Source organism: Cucurbita maxima, unplaced genomic scaffold, assembly GCF_002738345.1.
Source record: "Cucurbita maxima cultivar Rimu unplaced genomic scaffold, Cmax_1.0 Cma_Scf00013, whole genome shotgun sequence".
NCBI classification, from domain to species: domain Eukaryota; kingdom Viridiplantae; phylum Streptophyta; class Magnoliopsida; order Cucurbitales; family Cucurbitaceae; genus Cucurbita; species Cucurbita maxima.
This window is the reverse complement of record NW_019272029.1, coordinates 2,711,587-2,731,321: the sequence shown is the minus strand read 5'-3', so window position 1 is coordinate 2,731,321 and position 19,735 is coordinate 2,711,587. Positions and strand designations below refer to the sequence as shown.

Sequence of the window (19,735 nt, the reverse complement as noted above, 5' to 3'; positions counted from 1 at the left end):
TTTTTTACTAATTATAAAAATTAAAAATTTTATTAAAAATATAATGACTATTTTTAAGTTTTAAAAAATGAGAGTTCATTTAATAACAATTTAATGTTTATTTTTAAAAATTAAATCTATAAACACTATTTTTCTATCTATAAAGTTGGAACATTGTCATCCACAAAACCTTTTTTTTTTTTTTTTTTTTTTTTTTTTTTTTTTTTTTTTTTTTTTTTTTTTTTTTTTTTTTTTTTGTCCTTAACCAAATAATATTTTTTTCCTTTAATTTTTGGCCTTTCATCTTAAATAATTCTATTTTTTAATATTGTTAAATAATAAGGATTTTTATTTCATAAGAAAACATTTGAACTCCAAAATCTAAACTTAAAAATAATTTTTTAAAACAATTCGTTTTTTTTAGTTTAAATTTATTACAAAAATACAGAAACACTAAGAATTAAGACATTTATTTAGATTTGGATTTAAACTTGGGTTTCCTTTACTATAAATTTAGAAATTAAACGTTTAATTCGTATTTATAGTCAGTATTTAATTATTATAATCTCATCTATATTTCTTTAACTTTCGTATTTATTCAATTTATTTGAAGGAAAGTGACATCTTAACGAAATTTGGGTTTTATCTAAAGCAAAAAAGTAGGAAAAGAGTCCATTATTGTTTCAGATGTTAATTTATCATTATTTATAGGCTAATTTATTTTTGAAAAAATTCTTAAATATTACATATTGTTTACAAAATATATATATAATGACTTAAAATAAAAAATAAAAAAATCTCAAAATTACTCTTTTAATTTTCAAATGTTTTATTAATACTCTTAACTTTTTTTAAATTTCAAAAACATTTTTAAATTTTTTTTTATTGAAAATATATTTACCATTAGTACGTTTGGAGATAATTTATAAAGTGTCGATAGACAATTTTCTTCTAATATCGACAATAAAAAAAATCAATTATATATATATATATATATATATATATAAAAGTAAAGAGGTTGATTCTATTTTTAAATTTTCATGGATATTTTTTTAATATATTTTTAAAATTTTTTTTAGATTTAAAAATATTAACCTAACTTTTCAAAGTTTAAATGCATTTTTAAAATAAAATACTAACCGTTCCAAGGTAACTATAGGCCATTTTTAGATTTTCTTTGAAAATTTAAAGGTATTATTTATTTATTTATTTTTAAGTTCTAATATTTTTTTTTAGAGTATAAAATTCATATATCTACAATTTTGTTTTAAAAAGGAGAGAAAATGGTAAATAATAAATAAATAAACGAGGAAATCAGTAAAAATAAATAAATAAAAGAGAGAGAAAGAGAGAGGAAATAAATAATAAAATGTCTCCTATGATTGTAACTTCTTGTCCAATCATCTCAAGTGATTTTCTCTTCACTTTGACAAGAAGACTGTGATTACTTAAATTTCAAGTAACAAAAAGTCCACACTTTGTTTAAATTATGAGAATATGAATTGTGATTTTAACTTCACAATGATATTAACTTTTACAAGAAGTAGAAATAATACAAGAAAACAATTCAGAGGCAAACGAAGGGAATTGAAAGCATACAAATCAATGGCTTCTGATTTGAATTTGATCTTCCAAGATCATAAAGAAGAATATTATAGAGGAAAAGCTAAGAATTGTGACTGTCTCACCTTCTTCCAGCACTTCCAATGGAGCTGAGGTTCCAATCATGTCTGTTCCTCATAAAGATGAGGACGAAGAATGAGAAGACAATGGAGAACACGGAGGAGGAGCTCGTCTCGTCTGAGTTCTTCCTCGGCGAACCATCGAGGAAGGAGATGAAGTAGAATCAGAACTGGGAGTTTTTGTTGATTCATTTGTCAATTCCTTCTTTGTTTCCATGGTTACAACCTTGTCTTCTATTCTGTTGTGGTGACGGATTCTGGTGGAATTGAAGGTCACTGGTAGAACACAATTGCAAAGAAACCCTGAAAAATGAACAGAAAAAAAGAAACAGCCCAATTGATCCAAAATGGTGCAGCACAAAACCAAGTAGGCACGTAAACTAGATTACAAATTCAAAATACTTTTTCAGTTACTTTCTCCGATCAAACAAAACTATCAAAATTGTTATAACGTATCTCAGCAAGATCATCTTACTACTAAAGAACGGTTAGAAATTACGACTCTCCATAATGGTATGACATTGTCCATTTTGAGCCTAAGCTCTTATAACTTTATTTTGAGCTTCTCAAGAGGCATCATACAAATGGAGATGTATTACTTACTTATGAACTCACGATCCTGCCAAATTCACATTCAAGAAAAATGATGAACTGGAAAGCTGAATTTGGGTTGTGTTCATGTTCATCAGAAAATTATGTGAAACTTTTAAACGAACTTGAAATCGGTAGAAATGCACAAACGGAAAAGAGAAACTGATATGCTAAACAGGTCATGAATGAATAAAAAGAAAGAGGTACTTTCTTACCAATTCTAGCAAGGCGATTAACCCAGTTTGGGATGGAATTCCCTGTGAGTTTAACACAAGCATCATTGCAAAAATGGTTGCAGTTTTTGGTGATCAAATTGTAAGCATTTCCCTTGTAGGATTGGGCAAGTTCATCCATTAAAGCTCTCACCTCTGTTGGTTTCATATCTGTTTTGCCTACCAAAACTGTCTTCCTAAATCGAAATCCGTCGCATTGCTTCGGCAGTCCTTCAAAAATTCCCGTTGTTGAGCGCTCGTGAGCTCCAAATGCGTATTCCACACCATGAACTACAATCGAAATCCACAGCAGAAACGTAAAATCGAGTTCGACAAATTTAACTGAAAGATCTACCAGATTGAGCATAAGAACTCCACCGACATCGACCACGAAATCGCATACTATAAAGAAACGAGTTGGTTCATTCAAACGAAAAGCCGGAAATAGTATCGAAATCTTTTAATAAAATTTTACTCATCTGCCTAATCGGGCTCGAAGTTCGATAGCTTTTTGGTAGTCTAATTGATAGAAAAAAAATGCAGAATCGTGATGAAAACTTGCCGTAAAACAAGTTGACAGTTCATGAAAAGCGTTTGGCTAATCAGAAATTTTCTCACAGCCGATGCATCTCTCGGTTCACAGTACACACAGTTAACAGTCGCAGAAATCTTCTTCCCATCCAAACGCAAAATTAAAAAAGAATGTCGCATATCGCATCACATCGCATCAACGAATTAGCAAGATCACAAAAAAATAAGAAAAAAGAAACGCAAAAGCAGCAATAGAGATTCGGCCAAGAGAAAACAGAAAAAACTCAGGAAACGCCTTAGAAAACGAAGATCAAACGGAAGCAATTACTGCCATTACTGACCTTGAACTCCGGAATGGAAAACGCCGAGGCCAAACCAGTAAGCGTAGCCATTGATCGCGGTTAGATCGTACACATTCAGATACACCGGCACGGATCCTCCGGTGCGTTCTTCGATTGGTTTCTTAAACAATAACATCATTCCGTCTCAATTCATGGCCAAGAACTCTCAAAAGACGGAACCGATAAAACGTAGAGTGAAGTCCTCGAGAAACGGAAATTTTGAAATTCAAAATCTGTGGAGAAGAACGGAAACTCTTGTTTCTTAGTTTCTAATTCTAACGGGCGTCACCGGCGGTGACTCGTTGTTGAACACCGTAGAAATGATCTGGACCGTGGACGATCCTAGTTTGGTGAGGGTATACCAACGGGCTCGGTTTTTGGCTCTAATTACATAAATGCCACTGAGAGCTTTTTAGCTGGCTCTCTAATTTTCTCGTGCTGGCTAAGTTTTATATAACTTGATCACTAACCTAAATCTTTTTTTTTTTAATAATTAGATTAAATATTTTTTAGCTAAAGTTTAAATAATATTTTAATATACTCTCTCTACTTTTAATAATATTATTTTTATTTTAATTTCTATCATTAACAAGATTCTAATCTTTTCAGATGATTACATTTCATATATATATATATATATATATATATATATATATATATATATATATTATTGAAAAGTTTTTATAGCATAATTTTCTAGATATTTAGGTTTAAAAATAATTTTATTCATCACAGATTATTTATTTATGTTGTTTTATTTCATAAATAATGAGTGTTAATTTGTATAAAATACGTATTATAGATTAAAAGATAAAAAAAAAAAATCAATTATTTTATCGAATACATTATTAAACTGTCTTTATTTTATTATACTTTCGACTTTTTTATTGTTGGTAAGGTAAACATATTAGTTACTTAATTATTGAATTTGTTTAAACGAAGATTAATGAATTTTTTAATTTTTTAATTTCACTTTTTTTTTTTTAAATAGTTAAACGGTAATTTTGGTCGATGTAATTTGAAAAAAAAAAAAATTGTGAGATCACACATCCGTCAGAAAAAGGAGAACGAAACATTTTATATAAGAGTGGATAATTTTTTCTAGTAGATGTGTTTTAAAATTGTGAGAATGTCAGTGATACATTACGGGCCAAAGCGAGACAGGATCTAGTATCAGAGTCAAGCTATATGTAGTGTGAATGCTGGAGGCAAAAAATGGACAATATTTGATAGTGGTGAACTTAGACAGTTACAAATGATATTAGAGTTAGATAATTGGTGGTGTAGACGCTAACCCTTAAGAGGATGAATTGTGAGAGGAAAATAAAACATTAATTATAACGGTGTAAAAACCTTGATAAATACATTATAATCTGACCTAAAATATTGTATTTTAAAAAAATAATTAAATGTTTCGATAAAATTTAGGTATATAATAAGTTACAGAGTATTTAATTTGTATCACGAGATATTCTAATTTTAAATAGACGATTTAAATTTTTTTATTCATAAACTCATCATACAAAAAAAATAAATAAATAAATTATGATTTCATTAAATACAAAATTTATTTTGATATCTAATACATCCGTTTATTTTTAAAATTTTAAATATGGTAGGGAGTTAGGGACGTGTGAAAAATGAAAATTTTATTTATTTATTTTAAATTTAGGGTCTGAGCGCGAAGCTTAAACCCTAAATCCCGCGGGGAATTTCCTCTTCATCTTCCTCAATTCAAATTCACCACAGATAATGGCGCGAGTGATTCGACCATTGAGGAAATGCCTTCAGCTTTCCGATCACATGTGCAAGCGCACCGACAATATCCGATCAAATTCCCACCTGAAAACCCTACATTTCCGACATGCTCAGATTCGTTTTCGAAGGAACTTGATTTCTCTCTCCCAATCAGGTTTGTTTCTCTGTTCTTCTATCTGCCGCGGAAAGAAATATGAAATCTAGAAGCTGTTGAAAAAGTTAATTTCGTGTCCATCGGGTTTCGTAGTTCTTCAATTTTTGTATTGTAGCTCCGTAATTAGCTTTGAATAGTTTATTGAGATTAATAATTTATTGTATGGATGAGTTCTGCCCTCGGTTCTTCGTTTTTTTCTTACAATTAATCCATAGAAGCTACACGAGCGTCCCCGTAATTAGCAAGCAAAAATATTCACGAACGGTTGAAGAATTGAGCATCGCTGTTTCTTAGTGGGTTGTTTTTCGGGAGAAATAACTCTTCTGCAGTAGAAGAATTTCGATTGAATAATATGCACCACCGTGCTTCCCTAGAACTACCATGTTCTCCGGGAATGGAGGTGCTTAGCTTGGCCAGATAGTCTCTTCGAAACAATGCCAACTCATCCGTATGCTGGCCCTGAATTCAAGTATGAGTTTGATGGCCCTCAATATTTTCCATATTCTGAATTCAAATATGATGAACAGTATCAATAAATAATTGCTTGCATATTGTGTCGGTGACAATCTTCATAATCTCGATCTTATTTTAATATTATCATCTTGCCCCAATTATTAAATCACAATGCCTCCGAATTTTCTGAGATGACTATGTTTGTACACAGGGAATTGGATAATGAATATGTTGAAGCAAGGAGTGCGGCGCTGTTTTCCTTCATAAATCTATGAAGAACAAGGATAAACAGATTTCTTTAGATGGATGGAAACTGTAAAAGCATTCATTGAAATCAATTGAAATTATTGACTCTGCAGTATTTTCATTTGAGAATAGTTGTTTGCTGTTGGTTGGATATCGATTTTTGGTGAGTAATATTGACCCTAATGTACTGAACTATCCAGAATACATAGTAGTATTGTACACAAACTGAGGAGAATGAAGTTGCTGCATCTTAAATTGCTCAGCACTTGTCATTCCAACTAGCAGCGTGGACATAGCGCTTAAATTAAGGAGAATGAAGTGGGAACATTGCGCCCAAATGATGATGTGACATCTCATTCCAGTTAGGAGAAGCACTCAAATCCTTTTACTAATTAAAATCTTATCTTCGTGCAGAAACTACCGCCATTTTAGTCTTTCACCCACTCATAAATTTGATGGCTTTACTAGAAAAAATGGAGAGCTATGAAGTATAACTCAATGAATAGACAACCCAACTGCTGAGGTAAGATTCCGTGCCATCTCTTGTCATTTTCAAGACATTGTGATATTTTCTGCTTTATTTTGGGAAGTCCTTGTAATATGGGATTTTAATAATAATGATTGTGTTTTATTATAAGATTCCAGTTTTTTTTTTTTTAAGTTTCTTTACTGCTCTCTGTCTTAGTAGAAAGTTCGGGAGAAACCCGTTTCAAAGTATCAATTAGTGAGAGGGGAGTATTATTACAAATCCGAACCCGGAACTAGTCAGATGGAGTAGATAACTTACTTTTTTAAAAACTAAGTAAAAAAAATCCATCTCTTCTATTTTATTCTCTGAGAATACAGTATGTGCTGACCAATGAAATACCGAGATATTGTTGTCGACGTGATCGGTACTTTTCAATGGACTGATCTTTTGAGGGTTGTTGGGAGAGGAGTCCCACATTTGCTAATTAAGGAGTTGATCATGGGTTTTTAAGTAAAGAATACATCCATTGGCCTTTTGGAGAAACCAAAAGCAAAGCCATGAGAGCTTATATTCAAAGTGGACAATATTATACCGGATTCCTAACATACCCAAGTATGAAATCAAGAAAATGTGATGTCATGGGTAGCACAAGTGTTACTGCTTATGTCAAACATGGAACATGAATTCACTCCATTGACCATCACTATTATCTTGGCTTGCATGTCTTTAGATCATTTGAAAAAGAACTTTAAGAGTTCGCCTGGAATGACTTATTTAAGTGTTTAAAAAGATTTTTTTAAACACTTAGAACGTCTTTTCAATTATGCTCTAAAACTCGTTTTGCAGTCTTTCCTTTTTGTACTTGCTCTCACTTATGTATGTGATATTGCATTTGATTCATATTCTTTTTGTAATCGAAAGAGTATTATTGAAGTTTAATCCATGTAATCACTATAACCTCCAATTTGTAAATAGTAGGTAGGGAGACAGTGATGTTTATAGCATGGTTTCTTTTAGTTTGGTACTTACAAATGCAGAATGTTCGCTTTAGACTTTTGGCAATTTTCGACAGTAATCGTTTAACTAACACTTAATATATTGCGGAAATGGATTTCTCATTAATACAGGGAATACTACAGGCCACATATTATCTTCCAAACGGAGGAAAGCAAGATTTTTACACGTGTGGTAATTTAAGGCAAAGGAAGAAAAGGGGGGAAAGGTTTTGGTCCATCTTAGAGTTACAGCCTCAAAGACAAGTCTAAACAGTCTAGCTTGTGCAGTTCATTATGAGGACGCTTTGAATCCAACAATGTGTCACTGTTTGACGACAGCCTCCAACCACCATCAAAACCTTCTGCTCCGCTGCTTGATGGCAGTACCGGTGAGGCCCCCAACCGATAATTCTTCGACAAGGGCCATTTGCCAGTTGCCACTTGCGTGTAAAGAGGCTGTCTGTCCCAGACCTCAGGCTCAAAAGGATGAATGGAACCAAAAACAGGTGCATGGGAAAATGGCTTATGAATCATTGAATGCATTTGAATTCCAAGTGATCTATTGAAGCCTTGAAAAGGCAGGGAGGACACACTCGAGTGTTTGCAATCAGTTGAATTGGTAACTAATTTATGGGCTGGTTTAGCCTTTTTCCTCTTTCGATTATGAGCATTTTGGTGGCCTCCAAGTGCCTGTGAACTCAAGAACTCCCTTGGGCAAAAATTGCAGGAGAAAACTCGAGGCTTAGCTGCTGCTTCTGTACCTTCGTAGGAAATGTCGTTTGGTAAATTATCAGCACAAAAAAAGTCAATTAGGTTCAATTCCTCTGGCAAACTCCCGCCCAAATCCTTGTTTGAGAGGCTTAGATCGAGGGAAACAAGTTCAGGGCTTATGTCTTTTGAGTCACTTGGATCCTTTACTTCTGGAGGGCTATCCATTGAAACTTGTTGCAGCCATGGAAGTTCATCTGCCAATGAGTTGATGCTGGTAGTTTCTGGCTCTGATTTTGCTGGAAGACTCATGGGTTATATTGTGCGGCACTCACTTCACTTCTCAGCATCAAGTGAGTTAAGCTTATTCGTTCTTGCGTCGCCTACGGTCAAGCGACGTATGCTCGAGCTTCTGGCCCCAGTTCAAGAAGAAAATTTTAGAAAACGATGACAGAGAGATTTCGACAGAAAATTTTGAAAGCGAATTGAGAAATTGAAATTGGTGTTATATAGAAATGTAAGCAAAAGGCAACAACAACCGCTTACAACCGCTTACAAGTAAGGGAAAATTTTGTGAGTATATTTACCTTCATAGGTGATAACATTTGGGTTAATGGAGAACAAGATGAATGCCAATTGACATATATATAGATCTTAGTTACAATGATGGATTGTTGATATAATGTCATGATATGACTTGCAAACTTGCAAACTTATTGAAAAGGTTTAGTATTATTTCATGATCGCATGCTTTTTTTTTTTTTCTTTGGCAGCCGAAGTAGTGAATGGTTTGTGGATGAGTGCTCTTGAAGTAGTTGAAGTAGTTGGTCTGACTTCGAACCTACGTGTCTATGACTTCATTTCTCAAGAAATTTGTACACTGGAAGATCATGAATTTGAGATTTTCTCTACTAAAAATATTCTCTTAAAGGAAGGTATTCGTGCTTGGATGACGGCTCAACATCAGCCTCATGAAAACCTTATATTGTTTAATAGAACTTTAACTTTAGTTAGTCGTGACCAAGAAACTATGGGTTTCGCTTGGTAGGTCGAGAATGCTTGATTTATCAATTTAGCAGTAGTGAAGATTGCCATAAAAAAAAAAAAAAAAATACAAATAATATGAAAAAAAATAAACAATTAAAGCTGTGTTCGGTCCATCAATTTAAAAATTTAAAGTTTTGAAATTTTAATTATTATAACTTAAAATATAATTATCAAATTATGTTTTTCGTGATAACGATTGATTATCAAAAATAAAAATATTAGTTACGTAATTATAAATTATCCATAAATATTGGAACATAAACCTAAACTAAACAAAGTTTTATGAGAATAATTTAATGGGCATTTAAGAAAATAATAATAAAAAAAGTTAAAAACATATACCATTGAGACAATGATTTTTTAATAAAAATATTTACGATTATATAATATTATTATTTAATTTATTTTCACCAATTTTTTTTGGGTTTTAATGGGCCTAATGACTCTCAATTTATTTTTTATTTTTCTCTTCAATTGGTTTAAATAAATCTCAATCTTTTTAGGGTTTTAGGTTTTATTTTCTATATTCGTATTTATCATACATTAAATTGGAGTTCAAGATGTTATTTTCTATAATTCAATTTAATGTTTATAGACATTTTAGAATTTAGGGTCTAGGGTTTGGGCTTTAATTTGTGGAACACAAAAAATCCCGAACCCAATACCCACGGCCCAGATTCGTTCTATATATATCTACTAAGCCCAATAAACCAGCCCATTTGAAAAAATATCGAACCCAATACATACGGCCCAGTTCGTTCTATATATCTACTAAGCCCAATAAACCAGCCCATTTGAAAAATACCGAACCCAATACCCACGGCCCAGTTCGTTCTACATATCTACTAAGCCCAATAAACCAGCCCATTTGAAAAATACCGAACCCAATACCTACGGCCCAGTTCGTTCTATATATCTACTAAGCCCAATAAACCAGCCCATTTGAAAATACTGAACTCAATACCCACGGCCCAGATTCGTTATATATATATACTAAGCCCAATAAATCAGCCCATTTATACGATACCGAAAACTTTCATAAACCCCTAATCTTCTCTACGAACATCCTCTCGCAGTCCTGCCGCCGCCGCAGATTCTCAATTCTCTGGTAAGCCTCTCTCTCTCTCGCTCTCTCTCTCAATCTCCGGTAAGCAGTTCTTGTTCTCCTCCTGGTTAGCCATTGTTATCCCTTCCTTGGTGTCCACGAAAACAAAGATCGTCTCCATTAATCCTTCTCGTCCTCGGATTTCGAACTCACAGCTGTTTATTGATCTCCCGCTATCTTGATTATCAAAACCGTAAAACCAAACCCCAGTAGAGCGAACGGATTAGTAGTTTACTCTATATGCCTTCGTTCTTGATTCAAATTGTCTGTTCTAGAGTTCCTTATTTGTTTTGTTTAATTATCCTTTTTTGCAGTTTTTTGTTTGCAGAAGGAAGGAGAAAGAACTTCTAGTCAAGAAGAAAGATGTCAGCGTGAGTGGAAACTTGTTTATAACTTTTTCCAACTTTCCTGTTAATTGCCAATTTTTGTGTTGTAGCTGATGGTTTCCTTTTCAATATCTTGGATATAGGCGATGCCTTGGTTTTTTTCAGAAGTAGAATCTTCTGCTTGGAATCGATTATTTTGGTCTTAGGTCATATCCAATTCAAAGTTTTGAAGTTCAATATATATATATATATACACGTTGATCTGTATTAGTTCTTTGCATGGGATTAAGAGTTGCTGAGGATTGAATACCCCTTTATTACATGTTAAATAGTACTAGGGAATTTGAGGCATTTTTTTTTGGTAATATCATAATATTTGCGTAAATGTCTATTCAATTGCCTTCTATTGTTGACAGTAGCATGCCATAGTGGGGTTTTTTAATCCCTTTTAACATGATTTCTTTTGCAGTGATGAAGTTACAGTTGTGGCTGAGGCTCCTGCCCCAGCTCTAGGTGAGCCAATGGACATTGAGACTGCTTTGCAACTTGTTCTTAGAAAATCATTGGCTCACGGTGGGCTTGTTCGAGGCCTCCATGAGAGTGCTAAAGCTATTGAGAAGCATGCTGCTCAGCTCTGTGTCTTGGGAGAAGATTGCAACCAGCCAGACTATGTTAAACTAGTCAAAGCCCTTTGTGCGGAGCACAACGTTAACTTGATGACAGTTCCTAGTGCAAAAACCCTTGGCGAGTGGGCCGGTGTAAGTGTTTAAATCTTATTTATGCATATTTTCTAACATTCTATCTATAGATAAAAGGGTTTATCTTGCTCGTTTTTTGTTCATCTTTGGCACCATTATGCACTATGCTATACTCATTCTACCAAGATTAAGCCTTTACCTCTTAATGTTTAGCTACATGTTTTACATGTTCTGCATTGTACAATATTATGCACATAGGCCTTTGTTTTAAGCAAAGTTTTCCCATATAAGTTCAGGATTCCAGACAAGTAATTTTTGTTTTCCATACTTGGTCTAATTCTTCAGCTATGCAAGATTGACTCGGAAGGAAAGGCAAGGAAGGTTGTCGGTTGCTCTTGTGTCGTAGTTAAGGTACATCCGTGTGTCCATTCACATCCATAGCAACTATTCCATCTTAGAAAACATTTTCGTTTACTTGAAATTTGAATGTGTTATCCATAGGACTTTGGGGAGGATCACGAGGCGCTTCACATCGTGCAGAAGCATGTGAGTTCAAATTGATCATCAAAACGGTGTCTGCTGAGACTACATTTGCTTGGCTCACTTAGAAAGTTTTTGATCATTAGCTATGTTTAGATTGGTGCACCGTTGCAGCTTTAACACCTTCACCCTACAATGTGTTCTTTTTTGTTGATTGATTGGAAATACTAGTTTTTTATGTTCTGAGTCCATTGATGTGATGCTCATTATTATCATTCCGGCCAACATAACAATATTCATCAAGAGTCTCCTTGCCATGGGAAATGTTCAATTGATATTTATCATCTTTTTCTTGCTGTATTCACTATTAGATTTATCTACCTCCGCTCTTTCTTGCTAAGTATTGTTATTTTGGTGATTTTTAATTTGTATCAAAATGGCAATATATTGTCAATTGTCATGCTTTCGCTAAAGCTTGTTTAGACGCTTATAGATATTAAAAAATTTTGAATTGTATGAACATATCAAATGATGAAGCAATTAAATCGAAGTCTTTTTATGTAGTTATGATTTTTATTGACTTAGAGTCGTTAAGGGTACAACCTTTTGAGCTTGAGCTTATGGATTTAGACTCGTGAAGGTACAACCTTTTGAGCTCATGGGAATATCTCGTGGGACAAAGACAACAAGTTAATTGATCCAATGAATCCAATTTGTACTTGGGCAATATTTTGAGAGACAAGATGACAAACAAATGAAGGCATGAAGTTTTCTGAGTATATTTTAAATCAAACTCATTTCATTTTGATAGATGGGTAATATTAATATGGATTTAGCACAAATATTTTCAAGAACATGCCTCGAATTTTGTATCAATTTTAGCATTTGATGCTTAAAAAGACAGCAAACAAACGTTTTGGCTGTTAGAGTTGTATTTTTCTTGGGTAATTTGAACGTTGCGACACCCGAACTGAATCATGGCTTAGGAATCTGCGCCAAAAACAATGCCAAAAGGGCGCCAAGGGGGAAGCCAACAAGCAAGAAACGAGGGAAAACAAGGTCCAGACATGGCAAACCAACAGTCTCGGATTTCAAGCTCAAAAGCATGAACTAAATTTGATTGAAAGGGCGAAATCCGAAACTGCCCATTATTATTCTGCAAGTTTCTACTTGCATGCCCAACGCTGTATTTTGTGGCATGAGCCATTTCGACGCCTGATAAAGATTTTCCTTCTGAGCTTTTGGATATGTGCTTGTCCACGAAAGAGCTCGAGGAGATGCTCATGGATACTGGGAACAAGCTCCTAAACCCTCCTTCTTCCATTGATGCCCTTCTCAAAGCTCTCGATGTAAGGGTTCATTTCTTCTCTCTGTACATTTCTTGTTATGCGTAATTTTTTCTGTGTTTTGATCAATTTACAAGAATTTCAAATGGTTTATGCCTTTCACATAACACGAACCGTCTTTTCATATCTTCGTTCAGAGAGCTGAGTGTCTATTAACAAATGTGGAGCAATCGCCAATGCGATCGATGCGTGAGGCGCTCCTGCCATTAATGAAGGCGTTAATTTCGGATAAGCTTTTGAAGCATTCAGAAGAGGATGTGAAGGTTACAGTAACATCCTGCATTACTGAGATTACAAGAATAACAGCGCCAGATGCTCCTTATGATGATGAGAAAATGAAGGTATCTTTTAAGCTGCTCATTCTTGGAATGCATATTCCGGTGTATTCCTTTAGTTATTTCTTTCGTTTCCACTAGCGCAGGTGATTTTTCAGCTGACTTTAGAAGCTTTTAGAAAGTTGTCAAATGTATCCGGTCGTGGTTATACAAAGGCTTTATCGATTCTTGACGCTGTTGCGAAGGTTCGTTCATGCTTGGTGATGCTGGATCTGGAATGTGAGGGTTTGATTCTTGAGATGTTCCAGAATTTCATGAAACTCATTAGGTAAAGGTCATAAAATGGTTGATATTTTCCTGGTAGTTTATTCCACATTTGAAGCTTACATGGTGGCATTAAACCTCACCATCTCGAAACCTTAACATCTGATCTTTCCACGCATCTTTAAGTTTGTTCTCGAGCCGAACTCCCCAAAAAATAGCCGAAAAAACTAGTGTGCCACAAAAATTTGCCATTCTCCTGATAGAGGAACATAAATTGAATGTCTCCAATCAATGGTGCCAAAAAGATTGAACAAACTAATAGCCCTGCAACAAATTATGCGAATTCTCGTGTTTGACGACAAGAAAGAATGCACCACTATAGAAACAAAACAAGGGAAGAGTGTCTCAAACCTGCCACGCAAAGAAACTTCAACCTTCGAGATGTAGAAGAAAGGAAATGTAGTTTGTAGTGTGATGGGATAGACAAAATGTGAGAGAAGGAACTACTAGAGAGACCCCTTGAAGAATCAGGAATCGAAAGCCTAAAATCCCTTCTCCCTCAAAACACCTAGCGATTATGGAAAAAAAAACTCGATCAACAACATCTAGTGTCTATCTATCAGAGCTTGAAGCCCAACGCCAAAGAGGAGAAGGACTTAGAAGCTACATAATGAAACTCCTTACTCAAAAGATGGTTTAGGCAAGGGAACGACTTCTGAAGAGGTTTCTCTCCCACCCACCAATCCTCCCAAAACTAGACGCTCGTACTCTCCCCAATAGTACATCTAGTAAACGAGGAAGAAGAACTTTTTATGAATATAGACATTACTAACCTCACAAGCATGCTTTGAGTACCATGAAAGATATTGTAGACTCACATCTATATTGGTAAAATAAATTCCAGATCTTAAACTAGCTTTAGGCATTGACGGAATTGAGAAAGTTTGCCGTAGATCTTTAGTGATACGTTCACTGAAAATGATTTCTTAGGCACATCATTTATCAGAATTGACAATAAATTGAGATTAGTAAAGGGCTCCCTACAAATATCTGAATGTATTGGCTCAGTGATTAGGAGAAGAGAGTATCATTTTTATTTGGTGAGCTTGCTCTGATCTTGATGTTCTATTTCTAATAATTTTAGGTCTATTTTCTTCTTCTAATCTTGATTTATTTTCTCCAAATTCTAAGTTCCAACAATCCACCTGCTGTTTTTTCAGCCATGGAAGCAATTATGACAAATGTGTTGGAAGAAAGTGAAGAAATCTCCCCAGATCTTCTCAGGCCTATTTTAGCAAGTGTCAGAAAGGAAATTAAAGTATTATGATTATATTCTAATATCTTGATCTCCCTTGTTTGTTATTCCTGACCTTATTTCTTTTACATCATCATCAATTAATTGGATTGCCCATTATTATAGGAAGCCGCTTCGATTTCATGGAAATTGGGAGAAAAGGTTATGTCGAACTGTGCTAATAAGCCCCAGCCCTATCTTATGGGCGCAGTTCAGTCTCTTGGTGCTTCTTTGGATGACTATGCCCCGATAGTTATTTCTATATGCCGAAATGGAACTGATAGCGTTGGTGCGGGGAATCACTTGGTGAGTTCTACTGACTAATACAGAAAGTTGTTTTGGATTTTATATGGGTTTGAATTGGTGCTATTTTGAACTGTCATATGCGGATGAATTGCATCATAAAGTTAATACATTTGTTTGAGAATCTATAGTTACTTGATACAGTCTTCTGCTAAGGGGCATCAGGCTCCAAGGACGTTTTGTTTCCTTTTGATCTTGTTTAGTTAATAAAACATCAAAACTTTCTTTTTTTCATTTATTTAAACATGGTGTCTGAATGATATGAACTTGAGGCCCCCGCCCTTCTTTATCTTTTAGTTTTGGGATGAACTGAAGAAGGATTGATAACGAAAGGGGAACGTGCATCTTTAGCCATTAATTGGGTTAGTCGAACAGCAGTTATTGAATAAACTATTTGAAATATCTTCGTCCAATTCAACAGAACTACGTATCTTTATGATTTGGCCCCTGCTTTTATGACATTGGATTGAATGCTTCAGGAAAATGCAAAGAACGAGGAGAAGGGGATGAATTCAAACGTGCCAACGCTGGTATGTGCGTTTATCTATATCTTATACAATCCTCTCTCAACATCCCTTTCCTGAAAGAAAAAAACTCCATATTAGCAGCTTCTTCAATGAAATATCACAAAGTGATATCTACTCTTGGCAAGTAGTGGCGCAGACGCATACGCCAAATGCAAGTATTGAAGAGAATCCTCGAACTGATGCTGCTTCAGAATCATTGATATCCAATGGTACAGGTGCAGCCAGGAATGGCAACATACTGAAGGCATCCTCGAGAAAATCACAAAAACGTAGTGAACAGTCAAAAATGACAGAAACCAAAATACCTGACAGTGTAGAGTCTACGAAGGCAGAGGACACATTAGACCCTGTACCGAAGAAACGAGGCAGGAAACCCAACTCGTTAATGAATCCAGATGAAGGCTATGATCATTATTGGATTGGAAAAGGACGGGAACGGTTCATGCTATCCAATCGTAGAAAGTCCAATGACCAAGAAACTAAGTTTTCTCCTGTAAGCCTAAGAGTGGAAAAGACTTCTTTGCCAACAGAGATAGAAAAGGAGTCTTCCGCACATGCTGCAGAGAAACATATACGACCTGAAGATGAAGTGGTAAATGAGAATATGAAGAATATGGTAGAAAAAACTCAGGGAAGGTCAAAGAAATCTAAAGTTGGTAAGTCTAAGAAGGATAGAGCACTCATTGATCCCGAATATGTTGTTTCAGAAGAGAACGTTTCTGCTCCCTCTGATTACAAAGAAACACAGTCGATGCATTTGGTTTTGAAGTTGAGACTGAAGAACAGCAACGGGAACGGGTCAGTAGTCCAAAAAGATGTTATAGTGAAATCTAAAGATACTAATATGGAGAAGAATATTCATAATCCATCAACCTGTGAGGTACATCAAAAAAATCTTCTCTACTTATTCATTATTAAACCACATGTTGAACTTGAAGTGTATATTTACTAAAATCCTTCCTTTATTCTTCTGTTACACCACTTAATGGCGCCTCTTCACATTCTTATCCACTGAATAGGCAAAGGATTCCAGATCGGCCAAGTTAGAGGGTGATGATTACTCGGAAGAAACCTCCCACGAAAAAGCTACAAGGAAGCGTGCCATTGTGGAAAAAGAGGTAAGAATTTTGTAATCTTCCTTTGTATCGTAAATTGACCCGGCTTCCATAACTCTAATGCTGACATGCTTTGATGATACTTTTTAGTCTCTTACCTTTAAGTTTAACACACAAAGAAAGCACGTCATACTTTCATGATTGAACATGAAATTTTACACAATATACAAATCATTCCTCACTCAGATATGTCTTAGATTCTTTTTAAAAAATAAACATTTGTGTTGTAACGGCTCAAGCCCACAGCTAGCAGGATATTGTCCTCTTTAGGATTTTCCCTTTCAGGCTTCCCCTCAAGGTTTTTAAAACGCGTCTGCTAGGAAGAGGTTTCTATACCCTTATAAAAGAGTGCTTCGTTCTCCTTCCCAACCGATGTAGAATCTCACAATCCACCTCCCTTCGGGGCCCAGCGTCTTCGCTGCACTTGTTCCCTTCTCCAATCGATGTGGAACCCCTCAATTCACCCCCATTGGGGTCCAACGTCCTTGCTGGCACACTGCCTCATGTCTACCCTCTTCAGGGCTCAGCCTTCTCGCTGGTACATCGCTCGGTGTCTAGCTCTGATACCATTTCTAACGTCTCAAGCTCACCGCTAGCAGATATTGTCCTCTTCAGGCTTTTCCCTTCAAGGTTTTTAAAATGCATCTGCACCCTTATAAAGAATGTTTCATTCTCCTCCCCAACCGATGTGGGACTTCACATGTGGCTTCTGCTAACCTGTATTGTTTAATTTCGTTGCAGGTAATGGACATATCAAGTGCAAAAGAGGAACTGGTTGGTAGGAGAATAAAGGTTTGGTGGCCCCTGGACAGGAAGTGAGTACTTAATGAACTTGCTGATTGTGCATTTTAGATATCAATGCAACCCTTTATTTATTTCTCTGTTTCTGTCAAATTTGTTTATGAGTTGCTCTGTTAAAGTAACCAAACTAAGTCTTCGAGCTTTTATTACCAACTTGGCGGGGGGATACCTTGCCTCATGGCTTCTATGCAATAAAGTTTATATAACAATGAACACTATGGACACGAACTTAGTCATTTTTTTTTTGTTTTGTAGGTTTTATGAAGGTGTTGTTCATAGCTTCTACCCAGTGAAGAAAAGGCACAAGGCAAGATGACCCTATACTGCCCTTAACCATTTGTCTTATTTCTGTAAACCTTTTCCTTTTCCGAGTGTATGCTTTTGTCAATTTCGTAACCAGTCATATTATGAACTGCTTCACTTCGCATACGACCACGCCTTTGGTTCAGTAACCACTCATTCCTTTTCTTCTTATAGCCAATCCCTTGACCATACTGCTTTCGCCCTCCTTTGTCCTTGTAATGATGTCCACTTAAATCATTCCTCTGATGCAGCGATCATTGGATGATACTCAGATGAACTAACCCATCCATTCTGCATTTTATTTTTCAAGGTGTCATATGACGATGGCGATGAAGAAATATTAAACCTCAAAACGCAACAATATGAGCTAATTGGTGCCAATGCTCTGCTACTTGGAGTAGGTGTCACTTAAACTATTTTAGCCTATTTCCCTGAGTTTTCTACTGCCATTTATATTTGTTTTCTCCTACTTGTTTTTGGTAGGCTGATACAGGATGAGGAGAGAGATGGATGTCCCAAAATCCGAAGCTTCATCTGATATGTAAGCTTCGTTCTTATGTGACCGTAATTTTCTAAAACTTGTTTTTGTTAGCTAAGATTCCTTCCCGGTTCGACGAGTCAAAATTCCTGAAATCGTTCCTCCGACTTTTCATTGGCGATTCTGATTAAGCTACTTTTACATATATGGGTTTCTGGTACTTGTTATTAATTATTCCACAACCAAATCACAAATATTTTTGTTTTACTTTTTAGTAGACTGCGAAAGAGGAAAAGGAAAAGGAAAAACAAGTCAGAATCAGACAAGGAGGAAATAAACGGTTCTCCAACCAGAAGGTTGCTTGCTTGCTTGCTTGCTTGCAAAGTGTTTACTTTATCCATTTCACTTTCTTGTTTGGCTTCCAGGTTCTATCAAATGTTCTTGGAATTGCAGGGGTAGAGCTTCAGCCAAGAGGAAATCGGAAGCTACATCATCGACATTGCGCAAGAAAGCTGCCAACAGTTCCATGCTCGACGATGGAGGTTGCATCAATAATAGTACAAAAGGAAATGATAAAAACCTCATAAACTTGATAAAAAACAGTAGACTAAGGATTAGCTTAAAGTCCAAGCCGAATGGTGGCCGGGATTAACGCACCAAGAGACGAAGCTGAACCCCTTGGCACCAAAAATTTAGCAGGATTAGAGATGCGAGAACCTCTTACCATCGTTTTGCCAGTTAGGAAAGAGCATAGGCCAGCATAGTTCCTTGCTTTTGTGTCCTAAGACGTAGAAAGGAAAACAGGATTTCAGCTAACCAGTCTTCTAAACAGTAGAGCCATCATATATAAACAAACCTCCATGTATAGGCAGACAGTTATTATGTCAAAGCTATCTCTTTCTGACATGTTTAGATAATATAAGTTATAATACTTGATCCATTGACAGATCAAATACCAGAATGCGTCGGTTGTGTACTGAAATTCCGAGCTCTTCCTCACTGGAATCTATTGACTGTTTCTGTGCTTTAGAGAGAACGTAAGTTTGAAGCCTTAAAGGCATAGCTTCTTGCTGAAGTTTCAGGATTATGAACTAAGAACAATATTTCATTGTTTGTTGTTGAAAATGGTGATGGTGACGGTGACAGGCGACGGCGACGGATAACCCTCCTTGTAATAGTCTAAGCTCACCGCTAGTAGATATTATCCAATTTGGCCTGTTATGCTCCACCGTCAACCTCACAGTGGTAAAACGT

The 19,735-nt window shown here is 35.4% G+C and overlaps 3 protein-coding genes and 1 long non-coding RNA gene across 10 annotated transcripts; 3 read left to right on the top strand and 1 right to left on the bottom strand.

Moving 5' to 3' along the window:
• Positions 1 to 1,436: 1,436 nt before the first annotated feature.
• LOC111488202 (deSI-like protein At4g17486) lies at positions 1,437 to 3,769 on the bottom strand. 3 transcript variants are annotated; one of them, XM_023135880.1, is made up of 4 exons: positions 3,337 to 3,769; positions 2,619 to 2,755; positions 2,468 to 2,509; positions 1,909 to 1,964 (listed from the first exon to the last, which is right to left on the bottom strand). In XM_023135880.1, exons 1-4 carry the CDS (start codon positions 3,473 to 3,475, stop codon positions 1,935 to 1,937), a joined length of 348 nt encoding a protein of 115 aa, XP_022991648.1. In that variant the 5' UTR covers positions 3,476 to 3,769; the 3' UTR covers positions 1,909 to 1,934. The 3 variants fall into 3 exon arrangements, with proteins under 3 accessions (XP_022991646.1, XP_022991647.1, XP_022991648.1); XM_023135878.1 differs by having other exon boundaries at positions 1,437 to 1,964; positions 2,468 to 2,755; XM_023135879.1 differs by having other exon boundaries at positions 1,437 to 1,937; positions 2,468 to 2,755.
• A 1,249-nt stretch (positions 3,770 to 5,018) lies between these two features.
• On the top strand, positions 5,019 to 9,039 carry LOC111488084. The gene is made up of 5 exons (XR_002719156.1): positions 5,019 to 5,248; positions 5,913 to 6,110; positions 6,362 to 6,470; positions 7,544 to 8,441; positions 8,893 to 9,039. It is a non-coding gene; the product is annotated as an uncharacterized LOC111488084 (long non-coding RNA).
• A 1,144-nt stretch (positions 9,040 to 10,183) lies between these two features.
• LOC111488083 (40S ribosomal protein S12-like) lies at positions 10,184 to 12,150 on the top strand. The gene is made up of 5 exons (XM_023135715.1): positions 10,184 to 10,274; positions 10,586 to 10,642; positions 11,067 to 11,355; positions 11,641 to 11,706; positions 11,797 to 12,150. Exons 2-5 carry the CDS (start codon positions 10,635 to 10,637, stop codon positions 11,854 to 11,856), a joined length of 423 nt encoding a protein of 140 aa, XP_022991483.1. The 5' UTR covers positions 10,184 to 10,274; positions 10,586 to 10,634; the 3' UTR covers positions 11,857 to 12,150.
• A 741-nt stretch (positions 12,151 to 12,891) lies between these two features.
• Positions 12,892 to 19,556, top strand: LOC111488082. Of its 5 annotated transcripts, XM_023135714.1 has the most exons (15): positions 12,892 to 13,124; positions 13,259 to 13,462; positions 13,543 to 13,724; positions 14,852 to 14,978; positions 15,081 to 15,260; positions 15,737 to 15,787; positions 15,912 to 16,317; positions 16,378 to 16,664; positions 16,804 to 16,902; positions 17,641 to 17,714; positions 17,956 to 18,007; positions 18,314 to 18,400; positions 18,488 to 18,544; positions 18,757 to 18,837; positions 18,935 to 19,556. In XM_023135714.1, exons 1-13 carry the CDS (start codon positions 13,023 to 13,025, stop codon positions 18,539 to 18,541), a joined length of 1,905 nt encoding a protein of 634 aa, XP_022991482.1. In that variant the 5' UTR covers positions 12,892 to 13,022; the 3' UTR covers positions 18,542 to 18,544; positions 18,757 to 18,837; positions 18,935 to 19,556. The 5 variants fall into 5 exon arrangements, with proteins under 5 accessions (XP_022991482.1, XP_022991477.1, XP_022991478.1 ...); XM_023135709.1 differs by having other exon boundaries at positions 12,893 to 13,124; positions 15,912 to 16,664; positions 18,497 to 18,544; positions 18,760 to 18,837; XM_023135710.1 differs by having other exon boundaries at positions 12,893 to 13,124; positions 15,912 to 16,664; positions 18,497 to 18,544.
• Positions 19,557 to 19,735: the final 179 nt, after the last annotated feature.